We start from the raw sequence: 21,777 nt of genomic DNA, 5'->3' as shown, positions 1-21,777 counted from the left end.
GCGCCCATAAATTTTGAGTTTTGAGTTTAACTAGATTCAGGGGAAGAAGAGCGAAGGTAATAGGCATTTTTAACCCCCATGCGAAAATGTCACATTACAAAGCATTTAATTACTTCGTTAAAATTATAGTTCATGAGCCCTTGACAGTTGATAGACCCCGACCGCGTCAGCTGTGAATTCCCTCGTCATTCTATAAAATTTTGTTAATTATTTTCGATTAAAAATTTTATTTAATTAATTATTCGACGAAAAAAGAATTCTGTCTCATTTGGCGCCCGGCGTGGGGCACTCGAGAAGTTTTGTCAAAACTGTAATTAGAACCAAGTGATTCTGATTTTGTGTCGAGTCAATTGCTTAGCCTTGTCAAATGTAAACATCGATATTGTACTCGAGTAGACCGTACGAGCGTCTCTCTGTTGCTTTATTCTCTCTATCGCTTATTTTCTTTTCTATTTTCAACTGTTTGAATCAATAAATATCGATTTTCGGATTCAAGCGGACTCATCTACCAACACGTCTTGTCGGTTGGTAGGCGAAGAGGTTTGGATTCGACAAATTAGAAACAAAACTTATTTGAGTGATCACAATAATTCTTGTTGTTTATTGTTAATAAATGTTGTCGAACATACTTCTTCGGCGAATTAGAATTAATAGTGTAGACAAATAAAATTTGTTGAATAATGAATTTATTTTGATTAGAAACAATCTGTATGACCTTGCTCAACACATCGTCAAAGTTATTGTTAATCAATTGTTAGTGCAAATGGTCTTGTCCAGTACCTCGTTAAATAATTAATTATTTATTTATTTCACCGGGTTTTCATTGGTGTTGCCCTGAATATCGGTCGATTATTTTGTTTTATTTTTATGTTTTTCCGATTGTTGAATTATTGAAACAATTAAATATTTTGCTTCAGCCTTATGTGAACTGGGTTATGTTGTAGTAAAATCTATATAGTCAACTGAAGAATAAAATAAATCTTCAATTTAAATATCAGATATTTTATTAAATAAAGTCGACCAGCATTGAACTTGTATCGGAAGATAGAAATGCCGAGAGGACTGTCCATGTTTTACTCTCCGCCGCGTAGGCCGTCAAATGAAAATCAACTGCGCGAGTCTGCTTTAGCCGCGAGGACGGAGGGCAATGGGACTTGTTTATTAAACCGAATGATGTCAATAGATTCGAGTGGTCGAGGAGGAAGGTCGACACCCGTCGGTAGAGGTAGGGGACGTCTTACGCCTTCACCAATACCTTTTGCCGGTTTCCCCAAAAATAATCCTATCAATCCCCCTGCCCAAATTGACTCAACGTCATCGACCTCCCAAAGCTTTACGTCAATACAAGCTGATCCCATACTTCCTCCAGTCTACACTACCGCTCCTTCAGCTCCATTCGGTTCTGCTTCCAACCCAGTCAATCCACAACCTCCACTCATGGATCATGAATCCCAGGGTAACGATGACGGTTCCGAAATAATAATCTCTTGCGTAAATCAAATATAAAGAAACGTCGATGACGTCAAAGAATCGGTGAATCGAATTGGAGAAAGATTAGGAACAGTCGAATCAATGAGCGATCGCATCGACATGCTAGTTATCCAGTTTAGGTCAGTGATGGAAAATTTGGAGAAACGCCCCATACCGTCGAATACACCCGAGAATCGAGCAAGCGAAACACCTCGTACTTTGCAACGCGACGAACGGTGCGAAAGGGGAGTACTCGGACAGTTCGACGATTATCACATACAAATTAACGATACAGATGAGTCGGTCGAAGATGAAATGCCTAGCAATAGTCGACGAGAGGTACCACCTTCAGTTCCTGGGTATCACCCGGATTTTCAACATGATACCGCTCCTGTCAATTTGAGGGGGAGAGGTTTCAGACCTTACAGGGCCCCAAACCCCGTCGATGAACGCCATGTGCACTTTAATCTCACCGAAAATAGAAATAGCAATCCGGGCGCCATGCCCACAGGTCCAATAGGTAACCCTGAAGTAAATGGTCAATCAGACCAGGTATTGTCAAATCATCTCACCGCGAATAAATTTATTGAAATGGTCATTCAAACGCGCTTGCCCAATGGTCAGATAAAGGAACGAACAGTATTCCTCCGTCAAGAGCAAATCGATGAAATGAATACAGAGGCCGATGCCTTTATTCAAAGTCGAAATGAACCCTCGTCATTTTCCCGTACCGATCACAGTGCTCGAGGACAGAGACGAAATGAAAGTGATGATTCTAGACAAAATTGCAATCCTCAACGAGATCGTGAAAATAATCCCAATTCAAGTCGATACGAACCCTTTACAGGAAATATGAGGTCAAGAAGAAATGTTAGGAATAATCCAAACAGAGATTCCAGTGATAGCGACGATCCCTATCCACCTAATCAGCACTTTCCCAGCAGTCGAAGATGTTATAGTCAGTGGAGATTTTACGGTAGAGAGTCGTTCTCACCCTTTTGCGGTTATAATAACGACGAGTATTCTCCCACAAAGATTAGTAAAATGGTTAATTCCTGGAATCTGAGTTATTCCAAATCTGAGAAAGATGCCCACCAGTTTCTGGTTCTCTTGAAGGAAAGTATAAGTTCTAGTGGAGTCCATAAGGACTATGTGATCCCTTTTCTGTCGAGTATATTCGAATATTCCTATCGCTCGTGGTATCTCTACAATAAGAAGCATTGGTACATGTGAAAAGAGTTTGCGTATACTTTTCGTTATCAATTTGAAGTCTAGAAAGATGACGCGGATCTTCATATTGATCTCTCAAAGTTAAAACCGAATAAAGGCGAGAGCCTCGTGGAATTTTCATGTCGAGCTAGAATTATCTTCGAACGCATGGCTAGTCCACCCAACTTTAACAAACAGCTTAAGCATATAATGTCAAAGTTTAATCCCAGGCTAGCATCTGAAATTCTCAACTTGCATCTTCTTAATTATGACGATTTCTTCCATTATGTCAGCGCGAGAAATTATTTGTACCAAAATTCACCCAATTAACTAGGTCAAAGTTCTCGTTTTAAATCAAAATCAAGATTCAATTCTAACCAACCCGAACTGAAATGTGCTCAAGGCGCGCATTATCTGTCAGAACGCGACGAAGATGCATGTGATGAAGGTGATACTGAAGACCACAGTGAACAAGTCGTAGACTTAACTGTTGTCCAACAGCAAAATGAAAAGTCAAATCAATTTTCTACCAATCAAAGACTTTGGTCAGACAAAGGTTAGAGAAAAATTTGGAAAATTTTGAGAACACTGGGAATTCCAACGAGAACAAGAATGCTCAAAGTAATCAGCCAAAGTCAAATCAAAGTCAACCTAAAACATTTGATCAGTCGAAAAATTTTTTGTTATAGTTGTGAACAGTGGGGACACGCCACGCGTTTCTGTACCGGCGATAGGCAGCTGGTATGCCTCGTTTGTCGTAAGGTAGGACAGCAGAGGTTCCAATCAACTCCTCATCGTGAGAAGTCAAAGTTGAAGAGGAGTTGAATATCAATCAAGTCAAAAACCTAAATAATTCAGAGAATAATACTGCAGTCAAAGATAACAGTGCTGAAATCAAATTGAATATTATTTATGATTCCTCGGAAGAGTCAAGTTTAAGCGATGATGAGTTGGAATTAATCGAGCAATTGAAACCAACAGAGTCAGTTCAAACTCTATCAGAGTTACTAGTGTTAACAGATCAAAGGGTTGATAGTGTCGACAGCGAACGAAGCCTCCGTGTCCGTTCGTATGAAAACTGGCGACCTGTGAGTCTTTGCCCACACGCAATACATTGTCTAACCCAGCGTCGAATTTATTGTCAAGGAGAAGGGTCAAATGAGCCCAAAAGAGCTGTGAAAATTCGAGTTGAGATTTCCATCTTTGGCGAAAAAGTAACGGGAATTATTGACAGCGGTAGTGATCGATCCTTCTTGAGCAAATCAGCATTTAATCGAGTCAAGAATTATCAAATACCTGAAATAAAAGACGACAATTCGTCCGAATCAGGAGTACGGCTAGGAGATAAGTCATTAGTGAAGACGTTAGGAGGCACAGGCTTTGTTATCGATGTAGGAGATGTATTTGGTCCACAGTGGCTTAGTGTAATGCCGGGATTGTCGAATGATGTAATTTTGGGCATGGATTTTTGCCTAGCATTCAAAGTTAATGTCCACCCGATCGCTCAACCATGGAATTTAGCGGGTAGTAAACATCGTTACCTATTGTACTAGCGTCCCACTATCTCCAGTCACTTACAGGCTCTCTCAGTCGATCAGACGCAGAAATTAAAGACTTTCCTAGATGCAGAATTTGCAAAATTCAACCGAGAATGCACCGGTCAGACTGACTTGATAAAACACGAAATTGAGATGATCGATCTGACACCTCATCGACAAAAACCCTACCGTCGAAACGAAATCATTAGGAAGTTCATTAATGAAGAAGACGATAGGCTCCTCACAAAGGGATATGTTCGTTATGGCGGAGGCGAATGGGCGTGCTCACCCGTAGTAGCTCCTAAAGCTAATGGGGGGCTTCGATTCTGTATCAATTACAAACCCGTCAATCGACAGACGAAGAAACCCACGTATCCTTTACACAATATGAGGTCAATTTTATCGCAACTACATCAAGTGAAGATAATTTCGAAGTTAGACATGAGTGAAGCCTTCCATCAGATTCCGATGCACGAAAATAGTCGAAAATACACCGCATTCGTCGTAGAGGGTAAAGGTCAGCTCGAGTGGTTACGGATGCCTTACGGTTTCACCGGAGCCTCATCTACCTTCCAAAAATTAATGGATTTATTGAAACGAAAATTAAAGATTTAATTGTCGAGAGAAAGTTATCAATGGAATGGACTGACAAGGTCTTTACTTATCTCGACGATTGGATAATTGTCAGCGAGAATTTTCACAAACATATCGGTATTTTGTCGCTACTATTCGAAGTTCTACGTAAGGCGAAGTTGATTATAAACCGAGAGAAGAGTAGTTTTGCATGAAATGAGGTTAAATTTCTCGGTTATATTATCGACGAGTTCGGAATGAGACCTAATCCTGAGAAATTTTAACCAATTCTAGATTTTCCAGTTCCTAGACACCGAACACAGTTACCTCAATTTAATGGTTTAGTGAATTGGTATCATAGACACTTAAAGAAGATAGCTAGAGTTCAAGGACCCCTAAATAAATTGACGAGTGTGAAAGTTCGATGGAAGCGGACAGACGCCGAACAAAAAGTTTTCGAGGAAACGAAAAGGTTACTCGCGAATGCCCCGCGTCTTTACGTCCCCATCCCGGGTCAGCCGTTCATGTTATACACTGACGCGAGTGATTTTGGCCTTGGTGCAATCTTGGTCCAAGGTAATCCGGAAACTGGCGAAGAAAATCTCATCGAGGTTCTAAGTCGACCTTTACGAGGCGCGGAACTTTACTATACAACCAGCGAGAAGGAGTGCCTGGCGGTTGTATGGTCAGTCGAAACATTACGTTGTTACTTGGAGGACATGCCCTTTAAGGTGGTAACCGACCACCAGGCTCTACTTTGGTTGCACTCGTTGAAAAATCCTGCTGGACGTCCCGCGAGACGGGCAATATATTTATATCAACACGATGTGACAGTCGAACACAAGCGCGGTACATTAAACGATTACTTGTCGAAAATCCAATTTGCGTATAATACAGTACCACACGCGGGTAGTCGAGTTGCTCCCTTCTTCTTAAACCACGGTCACGAGGCGAGGGTAAAACATGATCCACGCGATAGTACAAATAGGACGCGAGTTGTCGATGACGATTCCATAACATATTGGGTCGAGAGAATTAGTTAAATCGACGAATTTCGTCACAAAGTAGAGAATCAATTGTCGAATTATTCAAACAAACGACTCGATAAAGTCAATGCTGGTGGAATTAAATCCATAGACATCAAAATAGGGACAGAAGTATATTACCCAAATAAAAAATTGAGTAATAAGGCCGAAGGTTACTTCTCTAAGTTAGGATACCGATATCTGGGGCCAGCTTTTGCCAAAAGAATAATAAACCCCATGATAATCGATTTGGCAGACAAGTGCGATAAAATAGTAAGAAATTATCATTCAACTAATCTTAACATCCCACGTCGAAGCTTACGCGAAATTAACCACCTTCCGTAGATAGCCAACTACATCTATAGCAGCGGAGCAGCCACCTGTCATCATGAGCGAGCCTGAAGACGTCAGTAATGTATCTTTGACGAGGGGAGATGGAGAAAATCTGCAAGCACTGCTCCAAAGAGCATTAGAACTGGAGACACAGCTCCAGTCTGTCAAGGACCAGATACAGGCTCATCAGAGCGATACCATATCAGTGGCCCATTCCCAAGTTACTGATGATAATAACTCATGTGTATCGACTGACCTAGATGACTTCTTCTTGGGGACTCTACTTAACGATGACACAGAGCCCCCAACGGCGGAGGGTAAAGCCGAGGACGAAAACGTCGAATCAAAGACGCCAACAAAATCTTCAAAAATAGACGTTGAAGGTGAGGACCAGGAGATCGAGTCAAAAGCTCCAAATGACTCAACCAGCCGCCCTAGCGGTTCCAATGTCAGCGCAGAAGTAGCTCAATTCATCCAGGGAATTCGAAATCAACCATTCTCCAAGTTCCAGCTGGATAAAGTCACAATTATGATTCCTAAACAACTTGTCGATGAGAACAAACGAAGACGTCGAGAACTGGCCCCTGATCACCCTGTCGCCAGATTCAGAAACGGTCGAGAATTGAATTTGGCCGATATCCGACAAGCAAAAGTTGCACTATCATTCACAGTGGAGCCATTGCCTGCTGAGAAAATGCCACCTCTCAACGACATCTTAGAAGAGTTGGAAGTTCCCAGACTCTTGAACGCCAATGGGGCTGCAGAGCCACTATACATGGTTGACTGCAGGATTGTGACTTCGAAGCTGCTGAGAAATCTCATTACCAAGAGAGCTGAACATCTTCAGAAGAGCTTGGAGAGCAAAAAGGTCGATGTTTGAACGCAGACTTATGTAGTTGCAGTAGCAAAACAACACGTCGTAGGATGCATCAATTGCAAAGCCCACGGACACCACTTTAAAGACTGACATTGAAATTTTACCCAGGTTTTTATCGAATTTGGGGAGCTGTTGGCTACGATCACAAGGACTGTCCCTATCCTCACGGGATAAAACATCAACTGGCTCTAGGACTCTGCCCAGGATGCTCATGCCACCAAAGTCTATATGTTGCTGAGTGTCCTGACTGTTATATCAGATGGGCAGGACTGGTCGACTGGCCCAGGCTGAATTACGTCACTATGCCACCCTGGCTGATTCCATTGGAGCATCGTCCACTAGTTGGGGTAAACACTAACCTTCTCCAACGTAAAATCAAAGTTAAATTCGCCAACCATCAGGACACTCCAAGCCAGATTCTACAGTATTTAAGACGCGAGAACGCGTTACTCGACAGTTACCCAGACAACCCAGACACTCAGAACGTTGTTGACACCCTATCTGAGGAGAAATGGGAACGTGCTGTTGCTGCCCTGCACTCCCCATACGTCGACAAATCACTCGACGAGATCATGACAGAACGTCCGGAGTTCGCACCAGAGGAAGAGTTTCACGTCCTCGTCACCAAGATCTTCAAGAAGCCAGCCAAGTAGCAGTACCATTGAACAGATTTAAATACTCCCTTAATTAAAATTTAATAGAACTCAAAGCACTCCATTATTTTCATTTACTTTCGCCGTTGTTTTGTCAAGGCACTTCATCAAACTTGAAAAGACCGTAGTTACTTCAAGTTTTCGACGCTAATTGTCACGGTCATTATGTTAAAACTTGCATACGTCATTACGTTGTAGTTTATTGATGTGAATAGTCGACTCAAGTTCTGTTTCATTAAATAGTATAAGAAAGACCACTATTCAGTCATTTCAAAATCCCTCATTTCATTCACAAATGCCATTTAGATGGAAGAATATAGAAATTAACAGCTAATGATTAATTATTTGAATTTTCAGCTTCAGTTGCTCCCATGTAACCATTAATTTCAATTCGACAGAAATATCATTACAATCGCAACCTCAAAATATTTCGCGTCGACAACCAGGACTGAAAGGGGAGAGTGTGACCGAAAATCTATTACCCGGTCATCACGCTCAATATAAATAAATGAAAAGTCGAAATAGGATATTAAACGTTGAAAAATGTCAAATTCAAATTAAATCGAGCGCCTACAGTCGCACAGAGGCGCTGATGTCTCGCGGAATTATTGATTTTTGAGGCGGTTATAGAGGGGTCAACGGGCCCCAAGCAACAAGTCACGACGAGCACACGACACTTGGTTCCTGGCCTTGAAATTGTATCGAGTCTTTTATCCTGCGATCACTGAGTCTTTTGTATCATTTATACGTCAATTAATTGTGTTCTATATTGTCGATATTACTTACTAAGATACATTTTCTACTATATAAGCTGTGAACTTACGTCAAACTGTAAGTAAATGGTCTTCTGTCGAAATAATATTTTCTTTAAAGCTGAATTTCTGTATTCTTCCATTGGGTCTTCCCAACCGAATCCTTCATCTCTATTTCATTCCATTTTGTCGACATATTGCCTTGTTTGGTTTGTTAGTTTACCATAAAACTATAGCTGGCGCCCGACATTTGTTGTCAATCATTTAATTACTTCGTCAAAATTATATTTCATGAGCCCTGACAGTCGATAAACCCCGACCGCGTAAGGTGTGAATTCCCTCGTCATTCTATAAAATTTTGTTAATTATTTTGGATTAAAAATTTCATTTAATTAATTATTTGACGAAAAAGAAATTCTGTCTCAGAATAAAAAATAAAATTGTTGATTAAAAAATGAAATTTTATAAAATTGACATTTTACGAGGCGGTGGAAGAGGTAGGCATGATAACAGGTTTCAAATCTTACCCGGCAATGGGAGAGGGTGCCAGAATCTATCTGAGCAATTCTCATCGCTCCGTTCGCACGCTTTAATAAAATAAAAAATAAAATTGTTGAATAAATTTTGAATATTCCTTTTTTTAATTTTAAATAAAGCATGTAGAGGGCTGGGGGGGAGAGGTGGCTCAAATAGATTCTGGAACCTTCACTCCTTGTTGGGTAGAACTTACGACCCTCCGTTATCATGCCTGCCCCCTCCACCCACTTGTGAAATCTCGAAATACGAAATTTTCATTCTTTATTTAATAATTTTATTTTTTATTCAATCAACGCATGTAAACGGAAGAGTTGGGGTAACTCAGATAGATTTTGTGACCCCCTTTTCTTGCTGGGTAGAATTTTTAACCCTTCGTTATCATGCCTACCCCTTCCACCCTCTCGTGAAATCTCAAAATTCCAAATTTTCATTTTTCAATCATCAATTTTATTCTTTATCCAATGAACGCATGTGAACGGAGAGGTTGGGGTGACTCAGATAGATTCTTTGACCCCCTCCCCTTGTAAGGTAAAAATTATAACCTTCCGTTGTCATGCCTCCCCCTCCCAACCCCTCGCAAAGTCTAAATTTTCTGAGATTTTTATTGTTTATTTAACAATTTAATTTTTTATTAAATTAAGGCATGTAAACGGAGGGATGAGCGTGGCTCAGATAGATTCTGGAACCCCCTCCCCTTGCCGGGTAAAATTTTCAACCCTCCGTTTTCATGCCTACCCCCTCCGCCCCCTCGTGAAATCTCAAAACCCCGAAATTTTCATTTTTTATTTAACAATTTTATTTTTTATTCAATTAAGACTTGTAACGGAGGGATGAGGGTGGCTCAGATAGGTTTTGGGACCCCCTCCCCTTGCCAGGTAAAATTTGCAACCCTCCGTTTCCATTCCTACCCCCTGCATCTCCTTGTGAAATCTCAAACTTCGAAATTTTCATTCTTTATTCAACAATTTCATTTTTTATTCAATTAACACATGTAAACGGAGAGATGAAGGTGGCTTAGATAGGTTCTGGGACCCTCTCCCCTTGTTGGGTAAAATTCGCAACCCTCCGTTATCATGCCCACCCCCTTGTAAAATCTCAATTCTCGAAATGTCGATTTTTTAAACAACGATTTCATTTTTTAACCAATTAACGCATGTAAAAGGAGGGCTGGAGCTGGCAGCTTGGAAAGATTCTGGAACTCACGAATGTCAAATGTCACGACGGTCACAAGGGGATGATCAAATTTCACGAGGGTCAAACGTCACAAGCGGATCGTCAACATTTCAGGGTCCGAAATAATTACGTGGAAAATTCAGTAAAGCTGAATAATATTGATACCATTATCCTTCTTACAATTGAGAGTCTGCGATAGTTCCATTCGACTCTTCAGGATCGTTTAAGCACCGTATTCCTGTGTGACTCTTGTGACCCTCGCGATGTTTAATCCTCGTGAAATTTGCTCATCTCTTTGTGACGTTGGAACCTCGTAAAAAATGGCCATTGTGACATTCAACCATCGTGAAATTCCATTATTCCTTTTTAACTCTCGTGACGTTTGATTCTATTGAAAATTTAACGATCCCCTCGTGAACCTTGGGACGTTTTATCCTCATAAAATTTGACCATCCCCTAGTGATCCTCATGACCCTCGTTACGTTTGACCTTCTTGGAAATTTGACCATTCACTTGTCAAATCGTGAAATTTGCCCTCATCCCCTTGTGACGTTTCACTCTCGTGACATTTGACCATCCCCTTGTTACGTTTCACTCCCGTGACATTTGACCATCTCCTTGTGAAATTTGATCGTCCCTAGCTGAATGAATTTCCAACAAAAAGTGTTATTTGATTTTTTTCTCGTAAAATCATTTGTTATCGAGATAAATTTATATGAAGCGGGATATGCAGAATGTGCCCATTTCATACTAGCACATGGCCACAAAAGTACATGAACAAAATTTTTTTTAGTCATTAAACCGTTCATTATCTTCCCTTTAGATATCTTTGAACCCCCCTCGGAAAATCTCCCCCGGAATCGAATATTTTATGACTATTTTTAGACTTTAAAGTTGAATTAATTTTTTTTACGTGTATTTTGAATAAGAAATACAAATGACCTGTGAGCGACACCTAAATATTGACCGATTGCTGTAAATTATACGGCATTTTGAACATCTTTTCATACGCCAACAGTTTTTGGGGTACGAGTGAAAAAAAAATATAGGGCTGAAATTTTACACGCCATAGTGCACACGTACAAACATACGACATACCCCCGCAAAAATATTGTTAATTTCCATTTGTGCTCTTTTCAGAGCCAACAGTACCTCGCATTTATCAGCCAGACGCTTTCGGAATTGCTGGATGATGTACCTGTTGCCGGTAGACCTCGCTGGTTCCAGCAGGATGGAGCACCACTTCACCGTGCTCGAGAAGTTACTGCTTACCTGAATCAGCAGTTTCCTAGACGTTGGTTCGGTCGCTATAGCCCGCTCCACTGGCCAACACGGTAAGACTACTCGAGAAAAAAAATTGTACCGGAAAGTGATGGATTTCTATCCTCATTAGTTCCCCTGATTTGACGCCGCTAGACTTCTTCCTTTGGGGCTATCTGAAGGAACAAGTCTATAAGTCAGAGCCAGAGATCATGGAGGACTTAGTGGCGCGACTACATGCAGTCGCAAACAACGTGGATACTGAAATGCTCCAGTATGTTACGGTGGAAGTCCTCAGAAGGATTCATGCCTGCGTGGCTGCTGGAGGAGGCCATTTCCAGCAACTGCCAGCATGAAAATCCATCACAATTGGCCCTTTTCAGGGCCACCAAAAATTTGACGTGACATAGCAAACGATTTTGGAGGCAAGAGAAAGTGAGAAGATTTCATGTGGGTCGATGGATAGGGGTGACTTCGGAGGGATGATTTGAGCTCAGACTCATTTCACAACCCCCTTTTTCATTGTGCCAAAATTTCCACCCACCCAATACCTGCGGGGGTGGCTTCCACCCCCNATACTCACCCCCCTTTTGGACACATGATTTGGGCCCAGAATCATTCCTCAACCCTCTCCCCTCATTGTATGAGAATTTTGACCTCCCCGATAAGTGCGGGGTCGGCTTCCACTCCCTCGAAATGTCCAATTTTCCCTAATCCGTGCGAACTGAGAGCAAAAAGNGTTAATTTCCATTTGTGCTCTTTTCAGAGCCAACAGTACCTCGCATTTATCAGCCAGACGCTTTCGGAATTGCTGGATGATGTACCTGTTGCCGGTAGACCTCGCTGGTTCCAGCAGGATGGAGCACCACTTCACCGTGCTCGAGAAGTTACTGCTTACCTGAATCAGCAGTTTCCTAGACGTTGGTTCGGTCGCTATAGCCCGCTCCACTGGCCAACACGGTAAGACTACTCGAGAAAAAAAATTGTACCGGAAAGTGATGGATTTCTATCCTCATTAGTTCCCCTGATTTGACGCCGCTAGACTTCTTCCTTTGGGGCTATCTGAAGGAACAAGTCTATAAGTCAGAGCCAGAGATCATGGAGGACTTAGTGGCGCGACTACATGCAGTCGCAAACAACGTGGATACTGAAATGCTCCAGTATGTTACGGTGGAAGTCCTCAGAAGGATTCATGCCTGCGTGGCTGCTGGAGGAGGCCATTTCCAGCAACTGCCAGCATGAAAATCCATCACAATTGGCCCTTTTCAGGGCCACCAAAAATTTGACGTGACATAGCAAACGATTTTGGAGGCAAGAGAAAGTGAGAAGATTTCATGTGGGTCGATGGATAGGGGTGACTTCGGAGGGATGATTTGAGCTCAGACTCATTTCACAACCCCCTTTTTCATTGTGCCAAAATTTCCACCCACCCAATACCTGCGGGGGTGGCTTCCACCCCCGGAAAAATGTTTTCCCTCTAATACTCTTCAAGTTCTCCTCATTTCGCCGTTTCTCCGTAAGAGCGCGCAGTCTCTTCTCCCGTACCTCAAGTGGCCATTTGTGGCCTAAAAGCATTAGAGAGTTAATTTGCCTCAATCCGTGCGAAGTGAAAGCAAAAAGCGAAAAAAAGTACTCAGCCCCCTTTTGGATACATGATTTGGGCTCAGACTCATTTCTCAACCCCTTTCTCTCATTATGTGAAAATTTCAACCTCCCCGGTACCTGCGGGGGTGGCAAATGAACCATTTGACTTCCAGACAAATGGTTCATTTATCTCAATACGTGTGGAGTGAGAACAAAAAATTGAAAAAAAATCCGTGCGCATGCTCGCACTCACACACACTCCNTACTCACCCCCCTTTTGGACACATGATTTGGGCTCGGACTCATTTCTCAACCCCCNAAGTCAGAGCCAGAGATCATGGAGGACTTAGTGGCGCGACTACATGCAGTCGCAAACAACGTGGATACTGAAATGCTCCAGTATGTTACGGTGGAAGTCCTCAGAAGGATTCATGCCTGCGTGGCTGCTGGAGGAGGCCATTTCCAGCAACTGCCAGCATGAAAATCCATCACAATTGGCCCTTTTCAGGGCCACCAAAAATTTGACGTGACATAGCAAACGATTTTGGAGGCAAGAGAAAGTGAGAAGATTTCATGTGGGTCGATGGATAGGGGTGACTTCGGAGGGATGATTTGAGCTCAGACTCATTTCACAACCCCCTTTTTCATTGTGCCAAAATTTCCACCCACCCAATACCTGCGGGGGTGGCTTCCACCCCCGGAAAAATGTTTTCCCTCTAATACTCTTCAAGTTCTCCTCATTTCGCCGTTTCTCCGTAAGAGCGCGCAGTCTCTTCTCCCGTACCTCAAGTGGCCATTTGTGGCCTAAAAGCATTAGAGAGTTAATTTGCCTCAATCCGTGCGAAGTGAAAGCAAAAAGCGAAAAAAAGTACTCAGCCCCCTTTTGGATACATGATTTGGGCTCAGACTCATTTCTCAACCCCTTTCTCTCATTATGTGAAAATTTCAACCTCCCCGGTACCTGCGGGGGTGGCAAATGAACCATTTGACTTCCAGACAAATGGTTCATTTATCTCAATACGTGTGGAGTGAGAACAAAAAATTGAAAAAAAATCCGTGCGCATGCTCGCACTCACACACACTCCCATGCACACACATCGCCGTATTCCGCATCGAGAAAAGATGTAATTTATCAGAAAACTAAAATTGTTTCTTGAATGTATATCGATTTCGAAAAAAGCTAGTGAACTGCTGATTAAATGTCTTCCATCCGTGCGTTATATCAAGATTCACCGTTTCTAACAAAAAAATTTGAAATCGCATCGTTATGCACGGAGAAATGGTCTCGTTTACAAAAAAACGCTAATTTTCGACTTTTTTCCAAATGTTTTTTGGAAAAAACTGGAGAAACACTGAGACGATCGTCTCCATAATCTAATCAGGTTCAAGTCACATGAAAATACAGCGATTAAAAAAAAAAAAGTCAAATCGCATCGTTTGTTCAGGAGGAATCGTGGCACAAAATTTTTGTCACAGACGTACGCACACACATACACACATCCACACATACAGACAGGTACCTGAAAAGGGTCAGAAGTGGTTCCAAAGGTCATGAAACGTGGAGAAATGCTTAAATTTCCACATTCGATTTTCGGGGTCATTACAATAACTTCCTCCCTTCGGGTCGGGAAGTTAGAAAAATACTCACCCCCCTTTTGGACACATGATTTGGGCCCAGAATCATTCCTCAACCCTCTCCCCTCATTGTATGAGAATTTTGACCTCCCCGATAAGTGCGGGGTCGGCTTCCACTCCCTCGAAATGTCCAATTTTCCCTAATCCGTGCGAACTGAGAGCAAAAAGCGAAAAAAATACTCACCCCCCTTTTGGACACATGATTTGGGCTCGGACTCATTTCTCAACCCCCTCCCCTCAAAGTATGAAAATTTTAAATTCCCCGATACGTGTGGGGTGGCTTCCACCCCCTTACAAATGTTTCATTTACCTCAATATGTGCGGAGTGAGAATAAAAAATTGAAAAAAAATGCTCACCCCCCTTTTGGACACATGATTTGGGCCCTGAATCGTTCCTCAACCTCCTCCTCTCACTGTATGAGAATTGTGACCTCCCCGATAAGTGCGGGGGTGGCTTCCACCCCCTTCAAATGTCCAATTTTCCCTAATCCATGCGAACTGAGAACAAAAAGCGGAAAAAAATACTCACCCCACTTTTGGACACATGATTTGAGCTCGGACTCATTTCTCCACCCCCTCTCCTCACTGTGTGAAAACTTTAACCTCCCCGATACGTGTGGGGGTGGCTCCTACCCCTTCATAAATGTTCCATTTACCTTAATACGTGCCGAGTGAGAACAAAAAATTGAAAAAAACACACCCCCCTTTTGGAGGCATGATTTGGGCTCCGACTCATTCCGCAACCCTCCCCCCTTTTTCGTTCAAATTTCAACCCCCTCTCCTCCTCCTTCCCTCAGTGCATGCCTCTGTGCTGTATGTAGAAAAAGCAAGATTCAATTATTAAAAAAAATAATAATAAATAAAATAAAATGAATAAATTCCAAATTATCAAATTAATAAAATAAATTCAGCCCTAAATAATTAATTACTCATCAATTATTAACTTTCCACTTCAAAAAGCACCCTCTTCAATACCCTCGAAGGAAAAAGGTCGGTTGCGGGACACCTTGTATACTACTGTTTTGTGAAGTTACACAGCTCTTCCAAGCATGACATATAACGTATTAAAAACAGTAAGGTTCACTCTTCAAAGTCGCAAACGGACGCATAAATATTTAAATTTTTTGAAGACACCGCACTCAATGAAAGAAAACGGAAAGATTAAGTTATACACCTAATACGGATTAGGTTTTTTGAAACTCAACTCCTAGACAGGTAATTTCGTTGAGTTTAAAATAAAAATTTGCGCCAATCATATAAAATAGGCAGAAAAATTATCCTCAAAATGTTAAAAATATATTATCAATTTTTTCAGAAACATTTTTCATGCTATTTTACACGGAGGCTGCAATTTTTTATTAAAAAAATCACGAAATTATCTGTGTAGAAGTTTACTTTCCAAAAACTAATTCGTAATTTTTATTGCACATAATTGTTTTAAAAGTTAAAAAAAAAGAAACTGCTGTAGCTCAAAAATTTGAAGACCTGGACTATTTTTAAAATTCTTAAGCCCGTACGGGACAAACGAACAATAAACAATCAATTTTTTTGCATTAATTATTTATTTTTAAATAGATATAATCGATCTACAATATATAAGAAATCGCATTCCAATAGCCCGCAACTTTTAAAACTGATTGCAATCTCCCCGTAAATAATGAAAAAACCGAGATTTATTCTATAGAATCTAATAAACATTTCGGAAGAAAAAGTTCCGATCGGATGAAAACTCTAGTGCGATTGTATTTCAAAGCCAAAGACACAGAAAAGTATATTTTCCGTTGACATACGAGTCGAAATCAGATGGATTCAAAAATTTTCTTACTGTTTTAAGCACCCCATGATATATATAAAGATTGCCTGGTGGCTTGGCGCAGTGAGTAAGTTCGTTGCCTCACATGCGAAAGGTTCCGAGTTCAAAACCCGGCTGGGTAGAATGGTGAGATCTAACCATTTAAAAGTGTTGATCATCATTGCAGCATACCCCAATCGGGTCGAAGCGATGTAAAATAACGATAATAATAAACCGAAGGTTTTCAAGTTTCACTGTGGTCTCCCCTCAATGAAAATTTTTACTCCCTCGTCTTGAAGTACAGTTATTGAATAATTCTTCGATTTTTCTATTATTCTATAGCAAATTCTTGGAGAACTGTACCACGTAGATTCAAAAATGATGGACAAACTAGATGAGCTGGAGAAACATCCATCGTTCTATGTGAGAACTGAGGAAGATATCATAATGGCTAGGGATAAGAAAGACGTCAACATTGAAAAGGTATTTGAAGTGAAGTACAACAAAAAATTGAAAATTGAAAATCACCGATGAAAAACTTATAACCCGTTCGATATTAGAGGCAAAATATACTATGGGGTTTTTGGTGGCTCATTTCGTTCGCTTCCACTGGGCCTATGTTGGCGTGGGCATGAGTCATTATAAGTCAAAGCTATAATTATCCGACCGATTCCCTTTCCTTCATTTATTAGAAAAATAGGAAAATCACAAATTCTATCGATTACCAAGCTAGCATTCGGAAGCAAAATAAATGTAAATCCGGAAAGTTTCTTCAAATGAATGAACAACCGCTGAGGCGATTTTCATTGAGATTCCGTCAGTCTCCAGTTATATAAAAATGTATTTTCTGTGAAGAAAAATTAAATTTCATCATCTTTTCAAAAATAATCCTTGAGTTTTCAAAAAGTTGACATTTTTCATGCTCTTTTTCATGTTATTCATGTTTTTTTTTTGTATAAAACTTTTCTTGCGAATAAGAAAAAAATGACTGCGACAATCGTTTGCAATGTCATCTATTCTAAGTGGCTCGAAAATGTATCTATGACCAACCGAAAAATTCCGATTGAAACATTCGTTTGAGAGAAATAGTGGGTCGAAATTTCGGTCATGTGTGCACACATACACGCATACCGGGGACTTGCAATGCGTTCCAGGTTCGATTTCTTCCCAGAGAAAGTCAGGAAAGAAACAAGGAATGAACGCCGTGGAATGGTACGCCCCCAACGAATCTGAGAATGACAGTCCTAAAACGTTTCAATGCTAGGAGCAGAAATCGGAACGAAACTCGTGGAACGTTTCTTCCTGGGAACGAAAGTCGAAACTTTACTTTCCTCAGAGAATACCGATGTCCACAGAAGCCCGAGATATGTCTGCCCTGATGTCAATGGAGAGGCTGTGACAGGAGATATCCTTTTTCCCTTCGCGTCGATATGATTTTCCTGTCCTCGGGGATCTAGCGAGCTGCCGTAGGATTCAGTTATTTGTCGATTATTCAGTTAATTATTGCAATGAATATAATTACAAACTTCGTATTTGAATTACGTGAGCCAAGGAATTTAGACGATATTTAAGGCGCATGTGCCGAATTATTGATTCACTGCCGCGCAACAGGCTGCCTAAGGCCCGTCGTGGCATTCTTGGCCCGGCAGCACTCACATGTACATGTAAATAATTGATTGTAATTGTGTGTATCCGTTAATATCTATTTAATTATTGTCTATCGTATGGAAAGACTCCATTCCCGAGGACTTCCTCGTTATACATTTGAATGGCTGAGACGATTTCGATTAAAATTCAATCAGACTCGAGTCACATCGGAATCTATTGATTGTAACAACAATCAGTCAATTCCGTCATTTTTCTAAAAACATCAGAATTTTCGGAAAACCACCTATTTAGGTTATGTGATATTTTTTGCCAATGATTAAGAAAATACATAGATTGTAAAAAACGAAACAGATCGCATCGTTTGTTCTAAACAAATAGTAGCACAAAAACTGACGGGTACGGAAGACAGAAAAATGGCTATACAATAGTGCAGAAATTGGACTGATGAATGAATTTAAATATCTTGGATTATGATTCATCTCTACTAATTGACAGGCAAAATACACAAAGAAAGTGACTACTATGTACGGAGTAGAGTTATAGGACCAGGAAAGAAAAGAAGTGATAGAAAGAGTACAGAGCAAATACGTAAAATTCGGTACGGACCTGGCAAAAAATACACCAGGATACATCTAGAGACCAGAAGTGAACGAAAAAAGCATCGAGATCGAAACAAGGGGAAGAGCTGGGGTATTCCTGATGATAATATGTCTGATGGAAAAAAGCAGATGGCCGAATTGCCGATGGTGTTGGATCAGCCAAGCCTCGGTCTAGAATTGGCATACCAAGTCTTGGCGACCCACTCACGAACGAATAGCGGCTGTGGATTGACATGCTAAGGATCGGCGACCCCTCCACGGCCAAATGTCGACTGAACTTCAAATGGCCATTCGTGAAATCTCAACTTTCAACCAATAATTGGGTAAACTTTAGACGCTGAGACTTGATAAGGGTCAAACAGGAAAGAATTCAACCGATCCCAAGGATCAAATCCTCATTAGAATCACTGTCTCATCGGGAAACCAAGCGCAATAATCCAACGGGCCAAATACAAGGGTCACTAGGGTCAGGAGGGTGAAACGGGGATAAATAGCAAAGCTACTTTAAAGGTTATTGGACCTTCAAGATGATTTGACGCATTTGATGATGTGGCCCTTTTGATCACTTATCTCTTTAGTTCATCTGACCGTGCGAATCAGTTGACCAATCCTTGAGCCCATCTGATTGTGTGGATCAGTCTAGATCATAAAACCCTCAAGATTAGATGACCCTCAATTTCATTTGGCTCTCAAGAATAATTTAAATGTCATAATTTAAAAGTCAAGGGAATACCGATTTGGTAAACTCTTAATTTTCCATTCTAGATTTTTTTTAATGAGCCAGCCATGGCCATATTGACGAAATGTACATATAGAAAATTTAAATCCACATACTGCACATTCGTGTCTTATGTCTTAAACAATCTGTTCGAAATGCTGAAGTTTGAAAACAAGTGAATCAATTTCACATAATTTGGGCAACACAGAGGCCGAAGATTAATTGATCAGAATAATAAACAAATGAAACACATAACACGTACGAAAATGTTCCAGAGGATAAGTGTAAGTGTATTCAATGCACTGTCATAGAATAGAAAGTGGGCACCCGCGTTTGCGATTAAAATTAACAATAATTCGAATATTGACACCCTAAAAATGAATCATAGCTTGAAATTCTCCAAGGTGCAGTCTTTATTGCAACTATCAAAATAAAATATTCTCACACGCAAATTAATAGTGCGATAATATTAGTTGTACAAATTAATAAGATGCTTTTTTCCATGAAAATCAGAGTTTATTATAAAAAAACAAAAAGACATTTAACGGTCGAAATATTCTCCATTATTTTCGATGACTTTACTCCACCTCACTGGCAACTGACGAATTCCTTCGCGAAAGAAACTTGGCGGTTTTGACTCAATAAATTCATCGATGCTTTTTCGAACCTTGTCGATTGTTTTGAAGTGCTCATCATCTAGGTGGTATTGAAGTGACCGAAATAGGTGGTAGTCGAATGGGGCGAGATCAGGCGAGTAAGCCGCTTGAGGGAGAACCTCCCATCCTAATTCACAGATAATATCCTTAGTCGCTTTGGCGACATGCAGTCGAGTTGTAGAATCAACTAGTCATGTTGGAGAATCACTTGTCTACTTCCGCTGCCAGTATATGGCCTTTTTGCTCCAATGCATTATTCAAATGAATAAGCTGTTGTTGATAAACCTTCGCAGTAACAGTTTGGCTAGGTTTAAGTAGCTCATAATATATCACACCCTTCATATCCCACCAGATACTCAGCATCACTTTTCTCGCATAGACATTAGGTTTCGGAGTCGACGTCAATGGTTCGCCGGAATTCACCCACAATTTTTTGTGTTTAGGGTTGTCGTATAATACCCACTTTTCATCGCCCGTAATGATTTTGTATAAGAAATCTTTTCTTTTAAATCGAGTGAACAGAGATAGTGCCGTCTCCAGTGTCGCCCCTTATTTTCGGGGCTCAGATCATGAGGAACCCATCTACCCTCCTTTTTATTTACTACTTCGGTAGCTGAATACTACCAACATACAAAATATTGAAATATCGAGTTTTTGGACGTAATTATAAACCGCGGAATATAGGGGCACCTTACTAATTTGTCCACTTAATATATAGTCATTCTAGAATGTATGTTGTCACTTTTTCCAATTGAGTTGGGGATCTTATAACAATGACTTAGATCTGTGTAGCATGGGTCAAATAATAGAGCACTATGCCAACATTACATTACAAAAATCACCAGGAGGTTTTTTATCGCAGTGTTCGTTATAAGAAACTCTTCAGTCATTATTCACCACAGTAACTGTAAATAATAAAAAACCGTGTGTAAATTGAATACCTACCTTTCGCCAAATTATTGCAGGGTAACACAATTGACATGAATACGTGAAAATAATCCCTGTTAATCAACGCAGGTAATTCCTTAAAACATGCCGTACATGACATAGTACTAAATGTAACGTACAGAAAAACAAAAAATACTTACCAATGAGGTCAGTGCTGTCAATGGCAGACTGTAAACTTATATCACCAAAAGGGCGAAAATTGAACACAATTAATTTGATAATTTCTCCATTTCCACTGTAAACTTCTGCACATTCATATTTATTCACAAATTAGATATCAAAGAAAAATCTAATCCGATTGGAATACCGGAAAATTCTCAATTGGTCGGACTGGAAAACATTCGAAATAACAATCATATACTCTGTATGATATTCGGTGGTTATAATGATCCCGCATTGCATGTTTATTTCCACCTGCCATTTTCGAATGCGCACAGTAATTTTGGGAACTTGCATTTCTAAAACAGTACGCGAGTTGATCAACATTTCGTACTCAAAAATTCGGTCAATATGCCTCGAGGTGTATATGAACATTTTGTATATGGATTAATTATCGATGGAACATTTGGTCTGTGCATTATTATGTCGTGTACAATTTTCGACCATTTAGTTTTCAGAAATCTGAGTGAGAATCCCAGATCTAGAAGCCTGCCGATAAATGTTGGTTGTGTTATGTCCGGAGACGTTATCCAGCGTCTGAGGATAAGCCTTATATTATTCTCCGTAGTTTAAATAGAAATTATCAATAGAAGGTTTAGAGAACTAATCCTTCTATCTCTTTTATTTTTAATTAACAATGGATGACGCTAACTTCTTGGCACCTACCGTTGCTCGTTG

At 40.5% G+C, this 21,777-nt stretch overlaps 1 protein-coding gene across 1 annotated transcript in view; it reads left to right on the top strand.

The window, feature by feature from the left end:
• Positions 1-21,777, top strand: part of LOC107044255 (putative gamma-glutamylcyclotransferase CG2811) — a 232,133-nt gene that overhangs the window by 12,442 nt on the left and 197,914 nt on the right. The window contains exon 2 of the mRNA XM_015266058.1: positions 16,754-16,894. Coding sequence (XP_015121544.1) covers positions 16,754-16,894 — 141 coding nt within the window. The remainder of the gene's footprint in view (positions 1-16,753; positions 16,895-21,777) is intronic.

Source organism: Diachasma alloeum, unplaced genomic scaffold (assembly GCF_001412515.2).
Source record: "Diachasma alloeum isolate Michigan unplaced genomic scaffold, Dall2.0 Dall_scaffold_00702, whole genome shotgun sequence".
NCBI lineage: Eukaryota > Metazoa > Arthropoda > Insecta > Hymenoptera > Braconidae > Diachasma > Diachasma alloeum.
The sequence above is the reverse complement of the archived record's forward strand: the minus strand, read 5'-3'. Positions and strand labels throughout refer to the sequence as shown.